This window comes from Rhinoraja longicauda, chromosome 7 (genome assembly GCF_053455715.1).
Source record: "Rhinoraja longicauda isolate Sanriku21f chromosome 7, sRhiLon1.1, whole genome shotgun sequence".
NCBI classification, from domain to species: domain Eukaryota; kingdom Metazoa; phylum Chordata; class Chondrichthyes; order Rajiformes; family Arhynchobatidae; genus Rhinoraja; species Rhinoraja longicauda.
The window spans coordinates 66,762,651-66,774,490 of NC_135959.1; the positions used below are offsets into that span (position 1 = coordinate 66,762,651).

At 39.7% G+C, this 11,840-nt stretch overlaps 1 protein-coding gene across 4 annotated transcripts in view; it reads left to right on the forward strand.

The window, feature by feature from the left end:
- Nucleotides 1-11,840, forward strand: part of tdrd3 (tudor domain containing 3) — a 68,513-nt gene that overhangs the window by 22,354 nt on the left and 34,319 nt on the right. For all 4 annotated transcript variants that reach the window (XM_078402751.1, XM_078402752.1, XM_078402753.1 and 1 more), the window contains 3 exons: nt 309-380; nt 3,149-3,295; nt 10,792-10,938. In XM_078402751.1, coding sequence (XP_078258877.1) covers nt 309-380; nt 3,149-3,295; nt 10,792-10,938 — 366 coding nt within the window. The remainder of the gene's footprint in view (nt 1-308; nt 381-3,148; nt 3,296-10,791; nt 10,939-11,840) is intronic.

An 11,840-nucleotide genomic window follows, 5' to 3' on the forward strand; every position in this document is an offset into this window, starting at 1 on the left:
ATTTATGTGACATGTTTGAAAATTAGCATTAAAGTATAGCTGCAGTTGAAATATTGAATGATTTTGGGGGAGAGAAGATTGAATACTTTTTTTGACTGAACACTTGAAAATATTTGGCAATTAATCAGTTGTAGCTTTACATTGTTTTATATTTAGAGCAGCCCTTTATTCTGCGTTCTGCAGTCTACATTTTTAAATTTGTTCTCAGATGTTGAATTTAATTGTTCAAAAGAAAACGAAATATTAACTTTGTTTCCATTATCTATTTGAAGAGCGAGGATAATAATGATTGTTTTTTTTCCCCCTAGAGTTTAGCAAAGTACAATAGAAGTAATATTGGAGCTGAAGGTGGCCCACCTCCTTTCGTCCCCTTTGGGCAGGTATTAAATTATGCCTTTTTTTTCAGTTAACGATTTGTTGCAAGCAAAGACTTTGCAAATATGTGGTATCTTCCAAGTACTTGGAACACCAGCATAATAGATTTTAGTCACTGTAATCACCACATGAATGTTAGCTTCAAATAGTGCCACCTGTGCAGGCAGATATGATACCAGTTTGTTATATGACATTAAAGTCCATCTCTAAAACTTCTGTGAGATAATGTGCTCCTCTTTTATGTCCTGAAAATCAAAACAAAAATGGAATATGCCAAAAATGTTAAGATTAAAGCAGCAAATGTTCGAAATACTCAGCATCTATCGGAAGAGAAACATGCGGCACATATTTTACAGTTTAAGAGGGGGGGTTAGCAGTTTACAAAAGGCATTGAAAGGCTGATGTTTATTTGCTTGTAATGTGGTATCTGTCAATGTATTGAAGAGAAATGAAAAATGGATGATTGCAAGATCATATTAAAACGAAAAATCTGGCAACGCAGCACAGGTCAGTGACATTTTAGAAGCAATGGTTAAAATTTGCCAGTCCGAAATCCTTTACTGGAACTAGGAAAGCAACTTGAGTTTTAAGTACGTCAGAAGGTCAATGACAGGTGGATAGAATCAAGAAAATCTCTCAAAGGGCAAATTTAAATGGGGGCAGTTCCAACCACATTATGATGCCTTGTCTACATATTGTGTCGTAAATAGTGAGGTCATGGCCAGCAGCCAGAATAATAAGAAAAACAACTAAAATGAAGATGGTCAGAAATTTCCTGTTCTGATGGAGATGGAAAGAAATAATATATTACCACTTTCTCTTGTACTGAAATCCAACATGCTTTTCTGTCTTTCCCCATTTCTGATGAGAGTCTTGGACCTGAAATGTCAGCTATTTCTCTTTCTGCAATGTAAGAAAATAACTGCAGATGCTGGTACAAATCGAAGGTATTTATGCACAAAATGCTGGAGTAACTCAGCAGGTCAGGCAGCATCTCAGGAGAGAAGGAATGGGTGACGTTTCGGGTTGAGACCCTTCTTCAGACTTTCTGCAATGATGCCTGACCTGGGTGTTTACAGAAATTACTATTTTTATTTCAAATTTTCAGTAAACTATGGTGGTTTTTGAATTTGCACTCGTGTCCCTATAATCAATTTATAATTTTCTGTTATTGATTTCATTTCTGGCATGATGCCACCAATATTATCTAGGTAAGGTAAGGGGGAGGTGCAGTGAGAGGTGCAGAAGTCGTGCCTGATCGACTTTTTACTAGGTGCAGACTGGTCCTTGTACACCAGTCACTGAAAGTTGGCGTGCAGGTACAGCAGGCAGTGAAGAAAGCTAATGGAATGTTGGCCTTCATAACAAGAGGATTTCAGTAAAGGAGTAAAGAGCTTCTTCGTCAGTTGTATAGGGCCCTGGTAAGACCACATCTGGAGTATTGTGTACAGTTTTGGTTTCCTAATTTGAGGAAGGACATCCTTGTAATTGAGGCAGTGCAGCGTAGGTTCACGAGATTGATCCCTGGGATGGCGGGACTGTCACATGAGGAAAGATTGAAAAGACTAGGTTGTATTCACTGGAGTTTAGAAGGATGAGAGGGGATCTTATAGAAACATATAAAATTATAAAAGGACTGGACAAGCTAGATGGAGGAAAAATGTTCCCAATGTTGGGCAAGTCCAGAACCAGGGGCCACAGTCTTAGAATAAAGGGGAGGCCAATTAAAACTGAGGTGAGAAGAAACTTTTTCACCCAGAGAGTTGTGAATTTGTGGAATTCTCTGCCACAGAGGGCTGTGGAGGCCAAATCACTGGATGGATTTAAGAGAGAGTTAGATAGAGCTCTAGGGACTAGTGGAATCAAGGGATATGGGGAGGCAGGCACGGGTTATTGATTGGGGATGATCAGCCATGATCACAATGAATGACGGTGCTGGCTCGAAGGGCCGAATGGCTTCCACCTGCACCTATTTTCTATGTTTCTAAGTTTCATCAAACACCTTTTTACTCCTCCCTTTTCTGCATCATCTCTGCTGCACCCCGCTCTTCTACCTAATTGCCCTTCAACACTCCCACCTTTTCCCACAGCATGTTGACTTGATGACTTGTTCACTTCACATTCAGGGCCTCAGACAAACTTTTCAGGTTAAAATTATGATCTAGTTGCCCTTGCGATTAATTGTATTCATTGCTCGTGATGCATACTGCTACACTTTAGATGGTCAAATGCAGGTTGTTTGACAGCAGCACACTTGATGTGACTGCCATTTTTTGATTACCTGTGCACGTAATTATATGCTCTCCTCTCATACTGACCTTCCTGTCTTCATTTTAAACCTGAGCTACAATATTCTGGACTAAACATATTAGTCTTTCAAACTTGAGTTAAAAAATTTCAAAATCCATCATCTTTTTTCACTCACCTAATCACTACCATTTATTTTTTCCGTTCTGTTTTCTATTTTATAACAAATCTGAAGATGGTTCTCGACCTGAAACATCACCCATTCCATCTATCCAGAGATGCTGAGTTACTCCAGCATTTTGTCTTTGTTCCCTTATTCTACATCTACTTATAATCTGTGGAAATGGGGCATCTATTTTTAGTGTACATCTCTGATTAATAGACATCAATTTGAAGTGTTTATCCAGAAGTTGTGCCTGATCGACTTTTTACTTTGTTTTTCTTTTGTTGTTTGAGGTTTGTATTTTACCACAAAATAGTGTCAGTTGATATCTAGTGATATTGTACCAACCTGTTTTTTTTCCAGAAATGTATGACTCGTGATCAAGTTGATACCAGAGAACTTGATAAAAGGAAAACGCTTCAAGTTGTTAACCCAAATAAAACTGGGGGTGATGATGAATTTGAAAAACAAAGAACTGCTGCGATTGCTGAAATTAGCAAGAATAAGGAGGTACCATTTCACACTGATTGTTAATTATTTTCTGTTGCGGATGAAAATAACTTCAAAATTATGGATGGAAAGAGATTCTTGTTATTTTCAAGATGCAGTTTTGGATTCTCTATTTCTCACTTGAGCAAGCTTTGTCTTTGGTGGAGCTATCTGTGAAAGAAAAGCTGAGGAATGGGTGGAATGATTAAAATGCTTTTTGGATGATGTTCCAGGATATTATCACTATCCTTTTAAGAGTTCTGGTCAGACATTCCAAGCCAGCCTGGATTTTCTTATTCTGCTCAAAGTGATTTTATCAGTTTTCGCAGTTCACCTGAATATATAGTGTATATGCTGATATAAAGTAGCAGGGTAAAAATCAATAAAACCACAACAGTGATTTGGGAGAGTTAAGCATGATTTCGGTTTGTTGGGATATTTTGGATTGAAATTGAAATTTCTCTGGAGAGGCACCAAGCTTTCCTCTCAAATTTCGCAACACTCCCATTCACTTTCCACATCAGGTGAAGTTCCTGTTCCAATCATTTAGTTATGTACACAGTGTACTTGCCAATCAATTTGATTCCTTCTGAATAAGATTGAACTTATCCAGATATTCCAATTGCTTCCAAAAAAATCAGATTTATGCTGATCCCACTTATCCCTGCCACCAATCTTTTCTGTAGCCAGCAGTTTGGTTATCTGGTATGGCCTTACTTTTGATCCTGCTTATTTGTTGTGAGTGTTCAGTGAGCTTTGCTGGTTCACATTCTTGAGCCTTTGTGGCTTTGTATTTTGATTCACATTTCCTACTCCTCCTTTCATTTGGCTGACATAGCTGATTAAAACAAAGTTGGTTATGCCAGACAGTTGTATCTTGAATGTTAAAATCTGTTTGTGCCATGAAGATTATAATGATAAGTCTTGGTGCTCAGTTGAATGTCAAAACATGATTGGGTTGTGACTACGCATGATTATTATTGGTAAATCTACTTTAATGTCGACCATCGCACGGCCTGCATTGATTCTTCTGCTTGTCAGTTTCTGCAGCAAATAAGTTCCTTTTGATCCAGAGATAAAATGAGTGAAGAAGAAAGGAGGACAGCAATGAATATTAAAAGACATATCAAGCAATGAGGGGAAAGATAGAAAAAATGGGAGGGGAATAAACAGATAAATGTTGCAGGAGGAAGTCAATAACTATTGGATTCATCATGTTGCCTAATAGGAACCAGGCAGGAAAAAAAAGAGTAGGAAGTAAATGGAGTGACTGGAAGTTATAGAGAAATATAAAAGATAGGTGGAAGAGTAGGGAGAGAAATTGATATTTTTGCCAATATAAATATCAATTTTTTTAATGTTGAGAAATTATTGAGGTTCATATCAGTCATCGGGTGATAGAGTATTGGAACATGCTCTTTGGCCCAACTTGCCCACACTGGCCAACATGTCCCAGCTACACTAGGCCCACCTGCCTGCGCTTGGTCCATATCCCTCCAAACCTGTCCTATCAATGTCCCTGTCTAACCGTTTCTTAAACGTGTGGATAGTTCTAGCCTCAACTACCTCCTCAGATAGCTTGTTCCATACACCCACCACCCTTTGTGTGAAAAAGTTACTCCTCAGATTCCTATTTAATCTTTTCCCCATCACCTTGAACCTATGTCTTCTGGTCCTTGATTCCCCAACTCTGGTCAAGAGACTATGTGTATCTATCTGATCTATTCCTCTCATGATTTTATACACCTCTAGAAGATCACCCCTCATCCTCCTACTCAAGGTAGAGTAGACACACCAACTGGTCCTGGCAACATCCTCGTAAATCTTCTCTGAACCTTTCAAGCTTGACAATATCTTTCCTATAACATGGCGCCCAGAACTGAACACCATATTCTAAATGCGGTCTCACCAACATAAACATGACCTCCCAATTGCTATACTCAATTCTCTGACTGATGAAGGCCAATGTGCCGAAAGCCTTTTTGACCACCTTATCAACCTGCGACTCAACCTTCAAGGGACCAAGCACCTGCACTCCTAGATCCCTTTGCTCTACAACACTCCCCAGAGGTCGACCATTCACTGTGTAGGTCCTGCCCTTGTTAGACGTCCCAAAATGTAACACCTCACACTTATCTATATTAAATTCCATCAACCTTTCCTCAGCCCACCGTGCCAATCGATCCAGATGCTGCTGCATTCTTTCACAACCATCTTCACTATCTGTAAAACCACCCACTTTTGTATCATCAGCAAACTTGCTAATCTTGCCCTGTATGTTTTCATCCAAATCATTGATGTAGATGACAAACAGTAACAGGCCCAGCACCGAACCCTGAGGCACACCATTAGTCACAGGCCTCCAGTCGGAGAAGCAACCTTCCACTCTGCCTCCCTCTACTTCCTTCCATGAAGCTAATTTGCTATTCATTCAGCTATCTATTGCGGCCAGCTTCTCGTCTTTCTTATAAAGCTCCAAAGCTGACGTTGACGAAGGTTAGAGAAACGACATCTTCTTGACGCAAATAACCAACAATAAAGAGATCTCCACGATGATTCAGTTATTTAGTCGTTTATTTGAAGTTGCAATAAAACATATTGGCATATCTCTTGTCATTAGCTTGTTACTGATTAGCTTGGTAAAAATCCAATATCCTACCGTACCCTTCGTGACTTATACAAAGCTACCAGACCTTGTATACAGCAGGGACTAAAATAACTAATAAATGCAAAATGGCTCCTACACACCGGCCCCTAATAGTTATAAGTATATAACGCAACAATTACAAATAAATATTAAAAGGAGCCATAAAAACCTCATACATAATCAAAAGGCACGCACTATATATTGGCATCCGATCTACCATAGTGATTCTTCATTCTTTAAGGCACCAGTCTTTGCTGTACTCGGGTATCAACATATCTTGGTAGACAAAAATTGCTGGAGTAACTCAGCGGGACAGGCAGTATCTCTGGAGAGAAGGAATAGGAATGGGTGACGTTTCGGGTGGAGACCCTTCAGTCTGAAGAAGGGTCTCGACCCGAAACGTCACCCATTCCTTCTCTCCAGAGATGCTGCCTGCCCCCCTGAGTTACTCCAGCATTTTTTGTCTACCTTCGATTTATACCAACATCTGCAGTTTTTTTCCGAGACATATCTTGGTTATCGGGCTTTCCAAGATGTTGCTCTTAGTCTGGAGCCAAACTCTACGCACAAAACCTTGTGCGCCTGGTATAGTCTCCAATATTTTGCCCATCGGCCAGGAACTACGTGGTGCAGTAAAATCGACCACCAGAACAATGTCACCTGTAGCGAAACTTCTTTTCACCTTTGACCACCACTGTCGTTCCTGGATCAGAGGCAAATATTCTCGTTTCCATCGTTTCAAAAAAAGATCTGTCATATATTGTATCTGTCTCCATCGACATCTGATGTACAAATCTTCCTCCACAAATAGTTCAGGTGGCAATATTGGCTTGCTTTTTAACTGAAGATGATGGTTTGGTGTAAGTGCTTTCAGGCCCATTGGCTCATCCGAATTCTTGGTAATGGGTCGACCATTTAGGATCGCTTCTCCATCACACATTAAAGTTTGCAGTCCTTCGTCGTCCAAAACTTCTTGTTTAAGAACAGAACGCAGCACATTGTGAACCATGCGGATCAGCCGTTCCCAAACACCACCGTGATGAGATCTGCCGGAGGGTTAAAATACTATTTAATTCCTTGATGAATCATATCCTTCTGGATCTTGTCTTGCTTCGTTATTGACTGCTTCTCTCAATTCTCTTTCCGTTCTGATGAAATTTGTGCCATGATCTGATCTGAAAGACAAAACTTGATCTCGTCGACAAATGAATCTCTGTAATGTATTGATGCAGGAGTCTGTATCGAGTGTATACGCAACCTCGAGGTGTACTGCCCTGCTAGCCATGCAGGTGAAGATTACACCATACCTTTTAACCAAACTTCGTCCTCTCTTAGCCTCTCTGGGACCCCAACTCTTCCCCACTGCCGTTTACAAACAACACAGTCTGCTATAATTTTCATTGCAGAGGAGTTAGCCTTGATAATCCTGTACCTTTTACGAAGATGAACCAGCATATGATTTCTTCGTCCATGACCTAGTTGTTTATGGATATGTCGTAACAGTAACGTGGATATGTAGAAGTCCTTCGACCTTCGAAAGAATAATAGGATGTTTAGCTTCTTCAAGTATTGCGAGCCTATTCAGGCGACTCCTACTCTCAGAAGTCCATCCTGCAGCCTTGGATCAGGTTTCTATAAATTACTGCCTCCTTTGACAGGATTACCACTTTCTAGTGCTGACAGTTCTGGCTCGAATCTTTGCCTTTGACTGAAAGAGATGATTGCATTTTCTGACTGAAAAAGATCTTCTGGACATAAACATCGTCCTTAGAGTGTAGCTTTAAAGATTTGCATCTCCATTCCAACCTTTTTCAGCTTGTCAGGATCATTTTCAAGGCTACTCACAGCAGCCTGGATTTCCATTCTCTTTTGAGCCTGCCTTAAGAGCATTGTCTTTACCTTAATAAACCAAGCTACTGCAATCTTCAATTTCCTCACAATGAAAAATAAGTAATCAGAGAATTCGTGGGGTTCAATGGATCCTTTGCAATAACATTCACAATAATGTCTGGCTTAATTTCAGGATCTTCAGCAGAAATTGTGGCTTCCAAGTGATGTTTTGGCCATTCCCTATCTGATCTACGGAGAAATTCTGGTCCTTTGGTCCATCTTTCGCAGCTTAAAAAGCAGTCTGCAGTTAATCCCCTCGTTGCTTTATCTGCAGGATTTTACTTTGTGCTAACATATCTCCATTGTGACATGTCAGTAACATCCCTTACAAAGGCGATTCTGTTTGCTACAAACGTTTGAAAGCATTAGGTTTTGTTATTGATGTACTTAAGCACTTGTGCTATCGGTCCAGAAAACGGATTTGTCCAGTTGAAGCTGTAATTCTTTCCGCAGCATTACATCAACTCTGACAGCTAAGACTGCAGCTATAAGCTCCATCCTGGGAATTGCCATCTGTTTTAATGGTGCCACTCTGGCCTTTCCCAATATAAATGCAATATGCACTTCTTTGCTATCGTACCATAGCTACTTTCACTTGCGTCTGAGAAGTGGTGTGGCTGTACATATCTGATTTGACCAAAGTTTGTGGGCTTCATACACACCGGTCCACTTTAAACTCTGCAATCTTGTTGAGATCTGTTAGCCATCCTGTCCATCGCTGAGAAAAGTATGAAGCATGTCGTCATCCCAACCAAGTTTCTCCTTGCAGAGTTCCTGCATAATAAACTTAGCAGGCAAAGTAAATGGTGCTAGAAATTCTAAAGGATCGTAGATAGAGCCGACTACAGGCAAGATGCCACGTCTATTGCACGGTCGTTCCTGTACACCAATTTTGAACTTGAACACATCTGCTTCAACGCACCAGTGCAATCCTAGTGCTCTTTCCATCGGCAGATTGTCCTGGTCCAAGTCCAACTCCTTGATCTCTTTAGCTCTACTTGCTTGAGGAATGGATGTTAATACAGCACGCCTATTACTGATCCATTTTGATAGTGTAAATCCTCCCATTTGGCAGATGTCAGTCAGGGTTTTTATCATCTGAATTGCTTCCTGTTCCGACTGCATGGATTTTAAACCATCATCCACGTAGAAGTTGTTGCTTTACGTATTTGTCACCTCTTGCGAAAAGTATGCTCCGTTATCCTCAGCAATCTTTCTCAATGCAAAGTTTGCACAACTTGGTGATGACATGGCTCTGTCATGTACCTTCATCCGTTATTCAACAAGTCCTTGCTGCACATCACCGTTAGGCCACCACAAAAATCACAGATAGTCAATATGCCTTTCTAATACCTTGACCTGATGAAGCATTGCTTTGATATCTGCCATCAAAGCAACCCGCTCTTGTCCGAATCGGATGAGAACTCCTATAATGAGTTAGTTCGGTCTGGACGCTGCAGTAGTTGGCAGTTAAGTGATGTACCCTTAAAGACTGCTGCAGTCAAACACCACTCTTATTGGTCCTTTCTTCGAGTGATACACCCCGAGGGATGTACCAGAGTTTTCCATCACTTCGATTCAGCTGGTCCATTGGTACCCTTTGAGCATAACCATAATCAATCATTTCTGTGAGGAAAGATGTATATTCATTACAAAACTTCTCATTCTTATTAAACTTGCGTTTCAAGCACTGGATACGCAGCTCTGCTATGCAACGGTTGTTCGGCATGCTGATATTCTCTTGCTTAAAAGGTAAGTCTAGACAATAATGTCCATCTGTCATCCTTGCTGAACAATTCATAATATCCACGAACTTTACCTTTTCTCTGGACATTTCTTCCTTTTCCTTGCTGGATCCTTCATTGAAGTCAGATTATATTGTTTGACCAGATGTTCCTCCAGATTCGCAATGGATATTCGATTGATAACCGCAGCAGGAGAGCCACTTCCTTACCTGCTGTCATGGTCTTTTCTCAGAGGACCATAAATAACCCATCCAAACAAGGTTTTCATGGCGTATTGTCCATCTCCTTGGCTGTTGACCAGCTCCCAAGGTTCCAATACCTTAGAAGCATTAGTTCCGATGAGTAGGTCAATGCCAGAGTCTATTTCAGAAATCTTGACATCCTTCAAGTAAGGCCATTGCTTCAGGTCTTCTTGTCTGGGAATGTTTGACTGGGAAACAGGAATGGTCCTATTGGTAAACACATCGGATAGTTGAACAAAATCATTGTTGTCCAGACCAAATATTTCCAACCCCCAAATAATACAACTGGTTACAGACTTCTCTTGATTTATGGTACACAGGAGAATCCTCTTCTTTGGTCCTGAAATCTTCAGCCTTCTTACCAGGCTTTCGGTGCAGAAGGTGACAGTCTCATAATGGCTTATTTGACTTACATTGGCGCAACTTTGGTCCCCATGTTGATAAACAGCAATAAAAGTTTCCAAAGGTGGTTGAAAGATTGGAGGAAAGACTAGGTGCTGAGAGCTCTCGTATACCTGCAATAAGGAGGCAATTAAACACACCTGAACAATTACAAACGCCTGTGAAGCCATGTGTCCCAAACATTGGTGCCCTGAAATGGGGGGACTATGCATAAACACAGCTGTAATTTCTACATGGTGAAACCAAAATGGAAAAAAAATGGCCTTCATTAAAATCTGACATGGTGTACTTTGACCACATGTGATTTTTTTTCTATTACAAATCTGAAATTGTGGAGTACAGAGGCAAATAAATAAATGATGGGTCTTTGTCCCAAACATTATGGAGGGCACTGTATACATGTGGGTTTAGCTTCAGCCTTGCAACTTGACTTTCCTAATCTGAAGATATACGGATAGAATTAATGGTCAAAATCTTAAATGAAATTTTAAAAATTCAGCGCTTTTTAAACATCCCTCTGAAATCTGCATCAAAATCAAGTATGACCATAAGTGATCTTTTGTATCCTGATTCCCATGTGTTGTAATCAAGGCAAAGACATTTGGTGGAGGGAACAATGCCCGAAGCAATCTAAACTCAAGTACTGCAAACAACAGGAACAAGGATACCTTCCAGAAGTACAAAGAGGAAAGGAGTACAAGAATGGATGGGAAACATGAAGGAGTGTATCGAGAATTGGTAACATTTTAGGCTTAATACTAATTAATATATTTGTGTAAAATATTGTAATGTAAAATGTTGTCAAACATTTTGTAAATTTATTGATTGTGGAAAATGTGATTTGTTTTGGTTAAATATTATTAGCTAATTGCCTCTTAAAATAATGTTGAATACACAGAGGTAGACTTTAAATTGTAAAATTAATGACTTTATTGAATTTATTGCCTTTGTTCCTTATTTGTTTGGCTGAAGACTGATAACAAACTCCATACTGGAAAATAGTGTACTTTATCCTGAAATTAGTATATGTTCTATGAGCTAGGTAACTAATATTTCTTGATCAAATTAAGTAATAAAATAATTATCGGTTATATTTTCCTTGACCCAACCCCAGAGATTACAAATGATGAACCCATTTTTTTTGTATTCATTTATTTTTGATAAATGGACTTGACTAGCAATGCCAGCTATTATTGCTAATTCCTTATTACCCAAGAAGACGAGGTAGAGATCTATCTGCTTGAATTGCTACAGTACTTCTGGTAAAAGTACTTTTCAGTTGTGGTCATGTAGAAACTTCTAGGATTATAGACCCAGCAACAATAGAAGACATTTTTGTTACATGTTACATTTTTGAGTTGAGTATAGGTTTGACTTGTAGATGCTGCCTTACGCATGCATGTGAACTTGTAGATGCTGCCTTATGCATGCATGTTACCCTTGTCCTTGGTAGAGGAGGTCAGAGGTTTGGGAGATTTCATGATCACTTTCAGCATTTCTAATTGTTTGCTTGAGTGTTTTCCTGCTTGTTTTATATTCCTCAAAGGCCTTGTCCAATTTTCATCTTTCTAAACCATGTATACACTTTTTTCTTTGATCCAATGTATAACTTCTTTGGTCATCCAAGGCTCCCTTAATCT